The sequence below is a fragment of the Eucalyptus grandis genome, chromosome 11 (genome assembly GCF_016545825.1).
Source record: "Eucalyptus grandis isolate ANBG69807.140 chromosome 11, ASM1654582v1, whole genome shotgun sequence".
Lineage (NCBI taxonomy): Eukaryota > Viridiplantae > Streptophyta > Magnoliopsida > Myrtales > Myrtaceae > Eucalyptus > Eucalyptus grandis.
In genome coordinates this window covers 39,238,916-39,255,907 of record NC_052622.1, presented here as the reverse complement: position 1 = coordinate 39,255,907, position 16,992 = coordinate 39,238,916, and the positions used below count along the sequence as shown (strand labels likewise).

The 16,992-nt window shown below is 38.9% G+C and overlaps 1 protein-coding gene across 2 annotated transcripts in view; it reads left to right on the top strand.

Moving 5' to 3' along the window:
- Positions 1 to 2,325: 2,325 nt before the first annotated feature.
- Positions 2,326 to 16,992, top strand: part of LOC104441256 (putative acyl-activating enzyme 19) — a 32,124-nt gene continuing 17,457 nt past the window's right edge. For both annotated transcript variants that reach the window (XR_005547517.1, XM_039304498.1), the window contains exons 1-8: positions 2,326 to 2,777; positions 2,995 to 3,468; positions 7,190 to 7,386; positions 8,407 to 8,610; positions 9,299 to 10,012; positions 10,100 to 10,764; positions 11,295 to 11,370; positions 11,464 to 11,550. Coding sequence is in view for 1 of the 2 variants with exons in the window: in XM_039304498.1 (XP_039160432.1) it covers positions 2,441 to 2,777; positions 2,995 to 3,468; positions 7,190 to 7,386; positions 8,407 to 8,610; positions 9,299 to 10,012; positions 10,100 to 10,764; positions 11,295 to 11,370; positions 11,464 to 11,550 (2,754 nt within the window). In the remaining variant the exon portion in view is untranslated. The remainder of the gene's footprint in view (positions 2,778 to 2,994; positions 3,469 to 7,189; positions 7,387 to 8,406; positions 8,611 to 9,298; positions 10,013 to 10,099; positions 10,765 to 11,294; positions 11,371 to 11,463; positions 11,551 to 16,992) is intronic.

The following is a 16,992-nucleotide window of genomic DNA, read 5'->3' as shown; positions in this document are numbered from 1 at the left end:
CCCACTTGTAATGGTTTTTCTTTTTCATCTCCCGACTCGAACACAAAAAAGAAAAAACTCGACTCTTTTCAGGTATAGACCACTGAATCAGATTTCCAAGCCTTCTTCATTATGCCTAGAAAAGCTTGAAAATTTATATTAGGTTTTGAGTAGAGCTTACCATATATAGTGAGGCTGCATTCCAATCGCTTTTCAATTGGGACCTCCCTTCTCACATTCATGACATCCTCCTCCAACAACAAGGGACCCAAACCTTTACATAAAGCAGCTAGACGAAGTTCATTCTTAACCTCACTCTCCATTTTAATATTTTGCAAGGACTCTATTTGAAGCTAACTGAAGTCTAGAATATGGTAATATGACGCCCAACTTTCAACCTCAGCAGACTGACATGTGTACCCATGGGTGTTTTAGGAGCCAGCTTCCGCAAGTCTGAAGGACTAAGATTTTTTTGGAAAGGATAGGGTAAGGGTTGATTGAAGGGAGCTTTGTAGTGACAAGAATAGAAAGTGACTTGACATTGTGAAAAATTAGAGAGAAAGGCGAGATGGAGAGAGTGTAAGGAGTTACTATTTGAGGAGAAGGTTATTTGAGGGCAACCAAGGTTCGAGATGGTATATTAAGTAAGAGATGGATGGGGTGAATGGAACAACCATAATGATCTTGGTGGAGATTTTAGGGTTTGGACCAGTGGTAGAGTAGAGAGAACCAGAGTTTGTGAATTAGAAAACTTATTGCATCATGGAATTAAATGAGGCAATGATCCATTTGGGATGAAGAAGGATCAGATTTTAGAGGGTTTTAGGGTTTTAACTTCACCATCGCCTATAGAAGGGATAGAGCGGAGCTCTGCCGTGAGAGAGGGGATCTCTACCAGCGAGAGAGAAACAAGTGGATGATGACTATGTTGATATTTGCTAAAGTTACATGAATAATTCAAAAACACAAACTCAAAACATGACTCCACATGAATTCTCAAAATTGCATTTGGAAATTCAATTTTGACTTCCAAGTCTCTATCGTGTCTCATTCTGTGCCTTTTCCATATCACGTGATGACATGTTTATGGAATATACCTTTACATATAAAGGGACCACCCGATAAGCAAAATGATGTGATCTTTCCACCTAATTATATATTGGTCAAAACTTCACTTGCAATCTCTTTTAAGGAAAATGCACAATAAATACAAATTAAGTCTCAACTAGAAGTTGTAGTACCAAAAGGGCGTTGTGGGATGCTAATTTGTCCCTCATTTAATTGAAACCCTGGATCTTAACTTCTGATTATCGCACTTAGACCAGTCACCTTGCACTAGGGGTGAGCATGGTCCGGGTTGGTCCGGGCCACCCCCTAACCCTAGGACCAACCCGTACAGTGTCGGTCCTCAATTTTTAGGACCGAGGACCGACCCTACTAAGCCTGGGACCAAGGACCGGACCGACCCGATGGGTTCGGTCCGGTTCTAGGGTCAACCCGGAACCGATCGATAATTTATTTCGTCTTGTTTTTTATATTCCCTAAAAAAGTAAACCTACAAATTCAAATTATATATCCATCGACAATGCAAGATTGTGCAACTAAACTATAAATACCAATACAAGATCTCAAATGAAGCACAAAGTAGATATCACTAGTCAGTTGTGTTTGGAAAGCAAGGGCAAGCTGAGCATTAGGGTTTCTAATTAGGGCTTCTTCTTTTTCCTTTTGATTTACTCGTACCGAACAAGCGTCAAGTGTTGAGTGGGGTGAGTGTGGGATGCTAAGACTTTGAGTCCCTCATTTAATTTTGAAACCCTGGATCTTAACTTTTGATTATCCACTATAGAGTCCAGTCCTCACGGTGAAGAATGTACTGGAGTCTAGACTGTGGAGGAGGAGGCCGTGAAGACCTTTACGGTGTAAACTTCATGCCTTTTGGAATTGGATGCAACTGTGAGCATGAGGAGTCAACAACTTTAACATCATTTTTAGGTTTGAATATATAAAAGAATTATAAATAATATAATATAATATACAGGGTTGGTCAGGGGTTGGGACCGACCTAAAACTCTCGGGGCCAGAGGCCGGCCCCGCGCAGTGTTGGTCACGAATTTCCTGGCCCGACTAGGCAGGCCCCGTCACCTTGAGGAACCGGCCCGAGGAGGCGGGTTGGGCCGGTCCAGTTGGTGGTCATGGTCGGAACCGCCGCTCACCCCTACCTTGCACATGTCTCCTAGTTAGTGTTTCCCCTAAATTGAATATTTGACGAAAATTAATGAAAAATAATTTTTTTTACGTGTGCACCGACTTAAACTTTTGACAGGAGTTTTTCGTAGCAGAGATGAACACGAATCGTTCGCTTCGCGTGCTCGAGCTCCAATCGCTTGGCTACGAGATGCAATCCGGAAACAGCATATAAAACTCGAGGAACTAGAGTGTTCCCCGTTCAGCGGTAGCAATGAGCGAGGCGGAGCGGCAGCAGCCCCGCCCCTGCTGCTTGTCGCACGCGTTCTCCGTCGCCGCCTCCAAAGCCCCTAGCAAAATCGCCGTCGTACACGCTTCGGGCGGCGCCGTCGTCTCGAGCGAGCTGCGGCGGAGGGTCGCAGCCGACCCCGGCTCCTCCGCCGCCGTTGATCGGTTCTGCGATGAGCGCGCGCGGTCCCTGTCCCCTCCGCTCTACCCCGGGGACCGGTGCTTTACTTATTCCGACGTGTCGCTGGCCGTTGATTGTCTCAGCTCTCGTCTCTGCAACATCCTCAACGGCGGAGACGACCCCGACCTCATCAAACCTTCAGGTGTGGAATTTCCATCCATGCTAACCCTGTATCATGCTGGCATTTGGTTGAGTGATGAGTGTTGCACACTGCGTCTTCAACTTTAGAAGGTTGCTTCTGTCTATGATCCTTGGTGAAGGTCGAATATTGTGACGATCATTTCTTTAGTGGCGGTGATTTCTGACATAGATGGCCTTGTTATGAAAGCGGATGAAATGATACTTCAAATTTTTTCTAGGTAAAACTTATCATAGTGGCGATGAAGCGGCGTATACATTTAAACCTGGTACAGCTCAATTGATGGAGTCGGGGGATGCCTATGTGCCAAAAGTAATTGCAATCTATACACCTCCTTCGGTGGAGTACATTGTCTCTGTTCTCTCTGTTTTGAAGTGTGGGGAAGCTTTCTTATCTATTGACCCAATGTGGCCAAAGGAAAGGATGTTGTCGATCGTCTCTCGTTCAAATGTTGAGCTCATTATTGCATCCAAGTCATCATTTGGTAGAAGCCACAGTCGGCAAACAGATTGGATAGTGGAATCTGGGAGTTGTCCTGTGGTGCTGTTCTCCATGGAAGAAAATACCACAAAAGTTAGTAGGTATGAAAATATCATTTGTCCTTGTGTGCGGGAGAAAAGAAGGTTGTTTTGTTATTTGATGTACACCTCAGGATCAACTGGAAAGCCTAAAGGAGTTTGTGGCACTGAAGAAGGTGTGCAGTTTGCTTTTTCCATTTGCTAGCATTTTCGCATTGTGAATTGTAGTATTTCATTTATTTGCCCCCTAAGTGAAATTATATTATTTAGCATTATCTTTGGTGCTAGTGAGAGTCAATTTAGAGAAGCCTTATGCTTTCACCTGTGTCTTTTGGCTTCTGTTGTATAATATATATTGTGTCGTTCGCCTTTCATCTTCATACTATCAAAACACTAGTCACTATAAGCATATCCCAGTGACATTGTACTAGGTGACAGCAACTCTGGTGAGGTAAATGATGAGATGGCTTCCCTTTGTGTAATACTGTCTGGCTTTGAGAATTTCCAGTGCTAGCCAAACATAAGAGACTGCTCTCTCTGGAGCAAAATTTTTGTGTTAGCTTTGGTAATGCAGTTTGGGTGAATGAGGTAATTATAAAAAAATTTGTTCGTGAACATTTTTCATTTTCCTTGGACCACTTGACAACATCTTCTTTTGTAGAACTGTCTGATGTATCTCTTAGCATATCTCGTTTTGATTGCCAGCCTTGCAACAGTTCTTTGACACCCAAGATAGTTCAGTTAGATCCATTACAACTAATCTGAAGAAAGAAGTTACCCTTTCCATTTGTTCTTTTCTCACAAGCTGAAATCTTAAGAATTTGGTGCGTCAAAGTCATCTGCTTGCTATTGCTCCAGAGATCTGCAAACTTTTATAGGTTCCTTCATAGACCTAATTTTCAATAATGGCACTATGCAGCCATTTGAGGGAGGTGCCTCTGGAGAAACCTGATGCTCCCCCCTTCCCCGAAAAAAAAAAACTACCTTTCCTGATTTTGGTGGTTTTCCAATTCGGTTAACTAGTATCTAACAATCAGAAGGTTTGCCTTGATTGATCAAACCATCAGCTTGCCACCTTGATAAATGGGCCCTTCCTCTTCCTCCCCTCTAAATTTTTTACTCACGGGTGCTCCCCACAAAATGTGAAAGCAATCACTACATGACCCACTGGAAGTGTGGAAATTGCAAAGATCAACATTTACTTGCTAATTGAAATTGGGTTGTGCGCAATTTTTCCACTGGAGAATATGGTTACAGATGTGAATTTTGAACTAGCACAGCAGCAATATTACCTGAATAGAGAACAGTTTTTGTCCTCATGTTAATTATATGTACGTAAGGTTAATTACTTTCCCTTCCTTGATAAGTCTTTGTTGTCTGCTTGGGTTGGTTATCTAATTACCTACGCTGCGGCTGTTACCCTCTTTTTCCTGATGAGATTTTTCAATTATAAAGCACTATAGCCATTTCAAAAGCTTTGGTGAAATGGTGGGGCCAAATATGTATACATAATTGTACCATTCCACAGCAATACTGTGTCAGAGGAACTACGAGTAGAAAGACAGTATTCTCTCTTCTACTTAAATCACTATATCGCGTAAGAGAGAGCACGGCACTTCCTATAGTCTTCGAGAGCTTGAAAGTGCTTGTCTGAAGGCACTTAATGACCTTAAACACTTAGGCACGAGTTTCCCAAGCATACAAGAAAAAAGTCAAGAGAAGGCTGATTTGGAGTTCCCTAATACACCATTCTCTTCCCTACATAGAGAGGGATGGATAGGGGAACAAGTACAGTAGGCACTCTGAGTTTATCAACCTCAGTGACCAGCTCCTAAAAGTTCCTACCCTGGCATTGGGGTTGGGCTGCTGCGCCATGCAGGCCTTGTGGGCTGCCTCAGCTCAGTAGGCTCGCTAACACAAACTAGGAACAACAATGCTGCCCTCACCTGCTAACCAGACATAGAGCCTTTTGAAGCGAATTCTCAAGCAGCTTCAAGTCTTTACTCTTCCTTCGAACTAGGGGAATTGGGAATTGAAAATATGTAGGTACCAAAGGCCGATGAAAGCCTTTCCAAAGGAATTAGGCACTTCTCAAAATGTCTTGTCATTTTCTAGATTGAAACCGAAAATGACTTTCCAGGCAAGACTGCTGTTTTTTATGGAACTTTAGCTTTCTAGAGTTGTTGCCAACTAGAAACATTGGAAGAAGAGCATCAAAGAGCAGTATACTGGGATTCTGTCTTGCAATTGCTTTCTCTTTGTGAGATTTGATTATAGTTTATATGCCTCATTGACTTGGCTAGACTAAGCTCCGATGTGAATGGGAACAAAGTATTCATCCTGGTTGGGTGGGCAATAAGAATTGTAATTCTGTGATTCTTCCACTACAATGCCTTTTTAGCTCCAGCTGTATGTCCTTTAAATTCTTTGTCATCATATTTGAGCTTCCCATAACTTTTGATCTACCTCTACCATGCACAAGAACATCAAGTGCACTCTCTAAGTTCTGTCCATGTATCCTAAGGGTGACATATCTTTCAATGTCTTCACCTTCTTGCAATGCGGACTTAATATCCCTAAAGGGTTCAGTTTTGGCATAAGTTTGGCTACATTATTCAGGTTTCATAGTCCACCTATCATATTATTGTTGGCAGTATACTGTCTACCGGCCACATTCAACTAAACAGATTTGAACTCATTGAGTATGCTGCTTCAAAGAAGTGATTGTTGAAGGCTTGGAACTAATATATAATATGTTATATGTGTGTAATTGACTTCTTTCCTACCGGCTTAAGTTTTTAGAATAATTGGTAGTGATCCCACAGAAATTCTTCTTGATTTCAGAGCAGTGAAATCTGAGTTTAAACCTTTCTAGGCCATTTATTTGTCTCCTCAATTATATATTTTGTGAATCAAGAGCCTTAGGCCAAACCCAACCTATGCACGAGGGAGATTATTACGACAGTTAAATATTGAATTATGCTTTCATTTAATAGCTTAAGCTTTTTGGTCGAACTTTTTAACCACTCATGATTTTCGTGCATGGTGATGGAATAGGCATAGGAAGACACCATATTGGTAGAGCAGCACAAGGTTAGAGATTCTTCATGGGAGAAAGAGACTTTTCCCTTTGTGTGATATTATTTTTATTCTTCTTTGTGGGCGTATGTCCTCCAATCATTAAAATTTTCTATTGAGGAGGAAGGCCAAAGTATTGCAATTCCAGCAGCAGCGAGCCACCTACTTTTTTTGCCCCAGACCACCAGCCTTTCACCATAAAACAGAGGCTAGGAAAGCTCTAATAGAATGAAAAGCAAGTCTAAAGGTACTAGCAGTACCTATTAAGAGTGATTGGATACTTGGGTTGCAAGATGATGGAAGACTATTGGAAAATCTGATGAAGCATCATGAGAAAAGTTTGATTAAAGTTTCTTGACAGAACATCACACCTGTAGTTTCTTAAATACCACACCACACAATCGGAAAGCAAACAACTGCTTAAAACTCAGTGGTTTACATACTTTCAGTCCTTCAAACTTCTCAATAGGGAGAGAACATCATGGCTATAGACTTTGCTAAAATCTTACTCCATGAAGAAACTGAGAAACGTGGAATCTACAAGGAGTAGATGGCCTTCACATCAACCTTGGAGAAGTAATTATCCACTTCACGGTTGAATTGTGTGTACAAGGCTTCTTTTCTCTTACCTTCTATTTGTTGTTTTTATATGTAGGTGATGTTTTTGCAAGTAATATTGTGGCTTCCATCTAGTAAGAGAAGCATTCTTTGTGGTACTTGTAAAGGAATTATCATGCTGACCACTTTTTTCATTTTTGAAGTTGTTCTGCTATTGGATTACTCTGTGAAGAGTGATCATGCCTTTTCTCTCTCTTGTAGGTCTCTTAAATCGTTTTTCTTGGATGCAAAGACTGTATCCTTTGCATGGAAAAGAACTTCTGCTGTTCAAGACATCAATAAGCTTTGTTGACCACCTGCAGGAATTTTTAGTTTCTATTCTTTGTGCTTGTACATTGGTTGTTCCTCCACTCGACAAGCTAAAGCACGATGCTCTAGTTGTTGCTGATTTTCTTGAGGTATGAGGTACTTATTTAGTATCTCATTTCTATTTAATATGGTGCTTTGCCTTGGGATTTTTCTTCTATCCTTTCCTCATTACCAAGCGTGTGACTTCTGGCTGTAAAATATTTCTTTCTGGTTTTTTTGTTCTACATGGTTATGAATTGCATGAATTGATTACTAAACCAAGTGTGGCATTTCTGATCTAATTTATTAAGTTTGTACATGATATTCTACTTATTTTTTCTTTTGTTTTTGTGACATATTACTTACTGGCATCTCAATTAGTTTGTGAGTTTCCATTGTATCTTTAAAATACTTTCAGTCAGGAAATCCTTTTAGGCTAAGTCAGAAAGAAATCAGATTTTCTACCCAATTTACTACAGTGGCAAAGAATGGATTGTTCTACACACATGCACACACACATACATGCATGCATACATATATGTAATTCCTTTTCAACTTCTTCCAAGTGTGGGATTACCCCAATGGCAGGGATGGATCCAGAAATACAACAATAGGGGGCCAAAATGTAAAAGGAAAAGTCCAATGTGCTGAAAATTATATAACTTTCATTGATCTAATTGAACTTCACTGAATCTCACTAGGATTTTCAAAATTAAATAATGTGAAACTCACGGGTAATAGCTTGATTGTGAATGGAATGTTCATTTTTGTTAAACTAAGACGTATTACTGACTGAGTTACAAGAAATGTATTGCTGACTTAGGATAATTCCTTTGCAAGTATTCTCATATTTAGTGACTAATATTTAGTTCTATTGTAGGTTTTTTTTATTTGTGTACAATTTTAATAATACTGATGGATATTTTTTTTGATAATATTAACCTTTCTTTCTGGTGGGAGTACAGAATTTATTTCACTATATCAGGACAATATATGGCAGTGAGCATGCCCAAGTTTCTTATCTTTTGATGTATTCTTAATAAGTATGGTATATTGTCAGAATGGTCCAAATCTGTATTCTTTCACTGTTTAGTAAGATTTAATCGCCATTTTTGTGAATGATTCTGCAGGCATATCACATCAGCAGGCTAACTGCTGTTCCATCATTGATGAAGGCAATCGTTCCTGCCATGCTAAGTCGACAGAACACGCGAGTCCCCCACTCATTGGAGTTATTGGTGCTCAGTGGTGAAGAATTTTCTGTATCATTGTGGAAGGAACTTGCCGGATTATTACCCAAGACCACTATATTGAATTTGTATGGAAGTACTGAGGTCTGGAATCAATGTTCACGCTTTCTCTTTTTGCTCAAAATCAATCTCAACAGCTTTAAACTACCTGTGGGTTAAGTTCTTTGGTGCTTCCATATGGTGTCTGGAAATGGTAATTTTAATTGGTTTGTGGAACACATTTAGAAGATGAGATTGGTTTTGCAAAAGAATTACAGTGTATACCTCCTATGAGTCTCACCTCATGATTTTCATATCATGGTATTTTCACAATTTGTGCATCTTTACATCTCTACTTTCTTAATAGAATGATTTAATGATTACCTTTTCTCTTTTCCTTTTTCCCAGTGGAAGCCTAAAAATAGCAATGCTACTTTTGCACTGCTTTTTGTTATGCATTTTCCATTTTGTTCTCCCATCAGAAGCAGCACTATTCTGTGACATGACACTTGAGAAGCAAGATAGCTCTTTTCATACTGTTCACTGTGAAAGGATCTTGACGTGCTGCATGTGCAGTTTTAAACCATAGTTAAATTTAAAAGGAAAAAAAGAAAAAAAAAAAGAAAAAGAGTTGCTCCAAGAAGTGTCTTCTATACCACTTTGCTTCATAAATTTTATTTTGTCTCACTTTGCCAGCTAAAACTTTGACAGTCTGCGTCAGCGTGCAGCACTGCTATTTTCTTAAAACCAATTACTTCAATATTTTAGTAAATGCATTTGACTTTTCTTGAAGGTGGCTGGTGATTGTACATATTTTGATTGCAAAAGATTGCCGATGATGTTGGAAGCAGAGAAATTATCCAATGTTCCAATTGGCCTTCCTATTTCTAATTGTGAAGTTGTGCTTGTTGGTGAAGATGATGAATTGAATCATGGAGAGATATATGTTGGTGGTGTCTGCATTTTAAGTGGATACATGTCAGAACCATCTGCAGACTCTTTAGATTATGTGGAATTACCCCACAACTCATCCCATTACCAATCTGATGAAGAATATCAAAGACAATTATTCATCAGGACTGGTGATTTTGCAAGGCAGCTAGCGAGCGGCGACTATGTTTTTCTTGGGCGGAAAGATCATATTGTGAAGATTAATGGTCAGCGAATAGCTCTGGGGGAAATTGAAAGTATGCTTAGACAACATGAATCTGTTCTTGATGCTGCTGTGGTTTGTCGTATAGGTCCAGAGGAACTTGGGCAGCTTGAAGCATTTCTATTGTTGAATGAAAAGAAAAGACCCAGTGAAGTATCCAGATCGATTAGACATTGGATGGTTGAGAAGCTTCCCTATGCAATGGTTCCACACCATTTCATCTTTCTAGAATCATTTCCCAGGACTTCGAGTGGAAAAGTGGATTATGAGTTTCTGTCTGCTTCAGTTTTGATGCATTCCAAAGATAATATTGACACTGACGGCAGTAGCAATGTCTTGGAAGTTATAAAAAAGGTTTTCTTTGACCTCTCCTACAGAAATTTTTTTTGACTGATATAATTGCTCAATGCAGAAACATAACCTGCACCATATTTTTGTCAGGCCTTTTGTGATGCTTTGATGATTGAAGAGGTCTCTGATGATGACAATTTCTTTTCCTTAGGCGGTAATTCTATTGCTGCAGCTCATGTTTCTCATAATCTTGGGATTAGCATGAAGTCACTTTATGATTTCCCTACTCCATCTAAGTTACAGATTGTCCTTCTAGAAAAGCAAGGATTAGGAAGCATGGATCTCAATGTAAGCAATGCTTTGGGAATGAATTCTGAAGCTAGTGAGAGGAAAAGCTCCCATGTAGATAAGGTAAATTCATTCCAGCTTGATGGCCTTGGGCGGGAGAGGAGATCGATGAGGACCATCTCACAGGACTCCAAGAATGACGAGCTTACATCAAAGCGGTTGAAGTTCAGCTCTGAAGTTTATCTTACTTCTGAGGGTCTCTGGAAATCTGTGTCATTGTTAGGGCCATGTTCCTTAAGCCGGTGCAATAGGGTTATGTATGAAGACAAAAACAGTGTGAAAGATGTGGATCAACAGAGTTTGCAATTGGATTTCTCAAGAGACTTAAAAGGTATGATGCATGAATTATGGAAAGTTCCCATGGAGTCCTGCGTTGATGCATCACCACTGCTTGTGGTCCATGATCAAGAGATCTGTGTGTTTATTGGCTCTCATTCACAAAGATTTGTCCGTGTTGATGCAAAAAGGTATGCAAATATTTTATTTTCAGCTACTTCTGAATTATCCAAACACTTTAATGAAGTTACTTCATGCTCCCTTTCATTCTTTAATAATATACTAATACAATGTGAAAACTGTTATTTTTAACTAAAAAGCGATGTCAATTAGTTAATGTAGAAATATCTGGTACCGTGATGAAGTGATCTATCTCAGCTACTCTTTCCTGTGTTCCAATTGTGCCAACATCAAAGAAATGATATTCAATTATAATCTCGTGTTTGTTTCCTTTTCATAATTGATATTGTAGCCATGATGTATGGGATGAATAGCCAGTTGATCTTGTGTCCATTTTTATGGGAAGTGATAACCCGAAGCCCAATCAAAAACTGCTTTAGGCTGGCCAGTTAGAAGATTAGGAGAGAAGAAGATAAATGATTAGATGGCCTCAAGTCCTCTTCGAACATGCATTATCATAATGATGTGCGATTTAATTCTTTGATCCATTGTTAATGGACTGTTATTTTTCTGAGTATTGATTCTAACACGAATCATTTAGTGGTCATGTTCTGTGGGAGATTAAACTAGATGGAAGAATTGAATGTTCAGCTGCTGTTACAAGTGACTTTTCTCAGGTCTGTCCTTAGTTTTGCATGCATAATCTGCCTTCGTGTCCTGTGAAGACCTGATTTATAGACACAACGATTGATTCTATTTTGTCATTTCAGGTTGTAGTTGGATGTTATGATGGGAAAATTTATTTCATTGATTTCTCAAATGGTAAAATCTGTTGGACTTTTCAAACTGGTGGTGAGGTACGGCAGTTTTATACTTGTATCGTTTTCTATTGATTTACTAATTGATGGATAGCAGTCACCATTGAAGGCTCACATGAGTGCAATTTTTGATGAAGCACAACACTGTGAATCCTTTTTAGGATTAGCAGATCTCATGTAATTGGCATTACCTATAACTGCTTTAAGTGGCTTCAACATAGTTGCCTGCATATGCAATCTGTGGAAGAAGTACAATCAGTTTCTCCTTCCCTGATTAGTAAGAAAGCTTCACTAGAAGGCACCAAGGGGATAACTCTCAGAGAAGATACAAGCTGAAGATACAAGCAATCACATCTACAATGTCTAGTAGGACATGTTAAGAGAATTAATGTCTCTCAATATACAAAAGAGAGATCTAAACTTCATGCATCTGTCAAACAGACCGACTCTTTTTAAGTCTTTCAAAAGCTATAATTTTCTTTGCATGGGAGCCAAAAGATGGTGAGAGAATCCTGGTAAATAACTTTCTTCTTCAGCTTCCAAGTTCCAATTCTTGCCATCTGCAGTAAATTCCACAACATTCTCTGTAAATCTAGTTGGTCCCCAACAAAGAAAAGAAGTAAAACAGTGACTACCAGACCAGCTATGTGACAGGAGCAGATGATTTACTGTCTGTCCTTCTCTTTACAAAGAAAGCATCAGTAGTATACTGCATGAGCATTCTTAGATTCTCATATTCTCCTAACTAGATTGCATTGCCTCCATTAGTGATCTCTATCCTTCATGAAGTGCCACAATTACTTGCTTTAGGGAGAGATTCACCCTTGGTAAAGTGAACTTAATCACATGCTTCAGAGAGAGAGAGTACCTCATCTTTTTTGCTAAAACATAAATGTAAATTGGCTGCTTACGTATTTACTAGATTAAATTCACTTCATGACATGCATCGAGTCTCTTCCTTAGTCTACAATTCCAGCATGGCTGCTAACATACGTCTATGGTAAATGTCTTCTTTGTCCAAAATTGAGACATCGAATGACTTTCTAATGGACCTAAATAAGGGGAAAATGATGCTGACCCGGAAGGGTAACATGCCTAGAAAGTTCCTACTAAAATGGTTGCATAATTTTGGCTATTACAAGCACATCGATTTCTTGAGGAGGAGATGGTTACAGATATATGCTGAAGGAGACAGTTATAGATTTACCTGAAGTAGTCCAAGTTTCTCATTTCGAGCTTGATTCTTTCCAAATGGGAGAATGATTCTATTGTAGCCCTCTTTTTGGTTCTTCTGCTGCACTTTACTTTTCCCACTTTGTGAAAATGGTATCAGGCTCCCTTGTTAGGGTTTTCCCTGCATCAATTTTAATACTGAGCAAAAGAACAGAGAGTAGACAACCAAAAAAAGAAAAAAATAATGATGGCTAGAATCGAGATGAATTGAATCTGGAATAAAGAAAGATATTTTAGGGTGGTTTCTGGATTTTTATTGAATCAGAAAAACCAATGGCAAAGTGACATAAAGGCCTATTTATGCTAGGGTTACAGATGTAAGACAATGTTAACCCTTGATCTAACATAATAATTTCTAATCTCAACCAGTGGAGCTCATTAAAAGCTGCAGGACTTCCACATGACCACTCATGAACCCGTCACAAAACTGATTAGAGAACCCGCAGCAAGTAGAAAGAGAGAAAGAAGGAAGAGAGAAGAAATAGAGAGGAGGAGAAAGAGAACGTAAAAGAAAGAAAGAGAGGGCTGTATTTTCTCAGTAATCACGAAACCCTACACCCATTGTATTTATATTGAATATAAATTGTATATAACAATAATATCCTTATGTAAGTAAAAAGGAAATAAAACTCGATAATAAAGGAAACTCAATTAAAGTAACTTAACACTCCCCTCAAATTTGGAGCATATAGGTCGCCTACCTATGCCCCGACTTGGAACAACCAAAGTAAGACGAAATAATGCTTTGGTAAACATATCAGCAAACTGATCTCTAGAGGCAACATAAGAAAGTAGCAACCAGCTTCTACTTCACATCATATCAATAGGTTGATTAATCGAAAATCCAAGCTCCTAGAGAAGAGATTTCAACCACAACAATTTGGCCACAGTATGTGTCAGCACGATATTCAGCCTCTTAGTTTGTTTCTTCCTATAGATAGTAGAGCCCAATCGAATCGTAGTAGTAGTTGTAGTAGTTGCGTAGTATTAGCGACTAGACTAGACCCGTTAAATGGGTGGGTCGGGTCGGGTTTGGGTCGGGTCATAAATGGTCCGACCCAAATCGACCCATTTAACCCGTTTATGACCCGTTTATTGCAATGCAAAAATTTGACCCATACCCCCGACCCATACCCGACCCATACCCGACCCATTTAACTAAACTTAATTTATTTTATATATATATATAAATGGTATTGCTAAAATAATTTTATACAACACAAATTTAATGGACAATTTTTATAACTTTTAAAATAATTATTTTAAAAAATCGAATTTTATTTATTTATTTTTTTAAAAAAAATAAAATTTTAATTTTTTTATTTTTTAAATATAACTTTTTTTCTTTTTCTTCTTCTTCTTCTTTGGCCGGCCGCTGGGCCACGACAACGGCCGGCAATTGGCCATAAGCGAGCCTCGAGCTCGCTCGACGAGCTCTAGAGGATATATATATATTTTGCAATATGATCGAGCAAATTATGTAAGTATTTTCATAAGGGTTCCAACATACGTTAAAAGAACAGCTAAGTTGCTTTCTTTCTACTTTACAAGCATTTGTTCATTTTACTATGAGGCCAAAATAAAGCAATGGAAAAAAGAGAAACTAATCTATCCTTCTCTAGTATCATTTTTCCAATTGGCCAAGTGACTGATTTTTCTAAGGAATTTTTTTTTTATAGATGGAATGTGTCTCAATGGATGTAAGAATTTAAGGAATATTAGTGCAGTACTTTGATAGTTGAGCAAGTGTCTATAGATCTTCATGAGCCCTTTGTCAGAGCATTGAACAAATAACTTTGATGCAACATTCTCTACAAAGTGCCACCTTTATGCCTAGACTAATTTTAAGAGGTCACAAGTATTGAAATTTGCCACGACCCACACTCCGTCAAGCAGAAAGGAATCCCAAAATGATCTCATAATTGAACAGCTCCTATTCATTGCCAATCTCTCATCATTGATACAATATCCGCACACAGCGAAGCAAAATATACATCAAACAAAACAAACGCATGGTAGTCTCGAGACTAAAAGATTTCAATCTAACTTAAAACAAAGGGGTACATCATATGCTGATTATTTATGAAAACTCATATGTACTCAGAACTCCATGAAGCCTTTGCTGCATCATCTTCATCAAGCTGGCTGTGAAATCGAGTTCCCCCTATCTTCCTAGAATGGACTTGATCCACCAAACGCCTTTGGTGTCCTTGGGTCCTTCTTCTTCCGGTGGACTGCTGCTATGTGGAGTCTTGTGGAACTTGCTCACGTCATACCCTTCTTCTTCAGCCTTGAACCAGCTGATTGTAAATTTCTTTGTCCATACGGCCGTTCCGCTTAGTATCTCGCAAAACGAGAAAAGCCCACCAATCAGCCAATGAAAATGCAAAAGAAAGAAACAAGAATCGAGACCAACTCGCAATCACCACAAACCGCCCCATGAACATTACTCACGTAACAAAAAATCCACCAATCCAATCGTCTTTGACCGTCAATTTGGGGTAAAAGAGGAAAAAAGGAAGCCCCACAACAATGGTAGGCACCGATTCCATCTTCGGAATAGGTTGAAGCGCCAGCATTGACAAAAAGGCATTAGTATCAACTTGATACCCGAGTAAAAGGAATTTCAAATTAAGACCCAACACTAGTCTAGAACCCGAAAAGAATACATCATTATAAAGACAAGTGTATGAAATCATATGAGCAAACAAAAAGAATGAGATGAAAAAAAGTACCTAATGCAAATAGTCTTGAAAGTCAATGATGAGAGACTCTTCATCCAAATCTTCCTCAGGTAGAACTCCAAATAACCAATTTCTAGTGCACAAATCGGCCTCTTTACGCTTCGGAAAGGAATCTGCGATATTTATTTAAAATACGTCCTCCAATGCTAAAGGCTGATTCGAGGCAACGGTAGTGATAGGAATGCTCAATATATCACGTGCCATAAGGGATAACTCGGGATATCGATGAGAATGAGTCTTCCAATAATCAAGGACATTGAGATCCGGGGAACTTCTTTCCGTCAAGCCTATTCTCCTCTAAATACAAATCCAATTGTGACTTAGTAGATTGTGATCCAAAGTGTTCACTCTCAAATGCATCATACTCATCAATGTCATCCCCAATGTTCTCATCGATGCCCTCAACTGAAATGTTACCTCGACTTGTTGAAGAAGTAGAGCGATCATCTCTAGACATGGAGGTTACATATTCATCAAAAAGTGTATAGAGTTTTTCTAATGCCCCGCATAAATTCTACATGATCATCCATATCCAACTTTGAGTAACAAAACTCCAAGAAGTGTAACTTATAACGAGGATCCAATATAACAAAGAAATGATAAGACAACACTATAACACTTCCAATATTTTTCAAACTTTTGAGCATTGCCCTAGCCATAGAACTAATAGCCTCATCCTCAAAAGAGATCCCTTGCCCGTATTAAACGAAGTTGAATCGCCATACTCCATAAAAATATAAATTTGCCGTGGGATATCTAACTCCGTGAGAATAGAGTAGAAATATCATAAAAGGGTTTTAACAACAAAGCAATTTTCTTTCCTCTGACCCAATCTTCAGAAGATGGACATGTGACAAAGTTACAGTCAATTAACTTCAAATGCGAAAATGCACATTCAAAGAAAAGGGCACCCTCAAGCATTAGGTATGTAGAATTCCATCTGGTGGCCACATCTTGACGTACCTTTTACCGGTCTTTAAGCACGACCGCAATATACATTCTCGCAAATTTAACTCTCCTCCCTTGTGTAGCCCTCACATACTTGACAGCTTCTCTAATATTATGTAAGGATCCATCAATAACCTTTAAACCTTCCTGTACAATTAGATTTAAAACATGCGCACCACAACGCACATGAAAAAATTGTCCATCACATAACAAAGAAGATCTCACAGAAGGTGTATTTCTCCAAATATCAATCATACTGTCATTGTATGATGCATTATCTAAAGTGATACGAAGATCTTTCTCAATGCCCCATTCTCTCAACAAAGACAGCAATTTTTCTAAAAGTATGACACCACTATATGGAGGTGGCACATAGGAGAAACACAAGACTTTTGATTGCAATTCCCAATCATCATCAATATAATGAGCAGTGACAGTCATATAATGATCCGTAGTAATAGAAGTCCATAGGTCAGAAGTCAAACATATTCGGCTCGAAAGAGACAATAATTTGGATTTCAAAATTCCCTTCTCTTTCTCATAAACTTTTAGCACA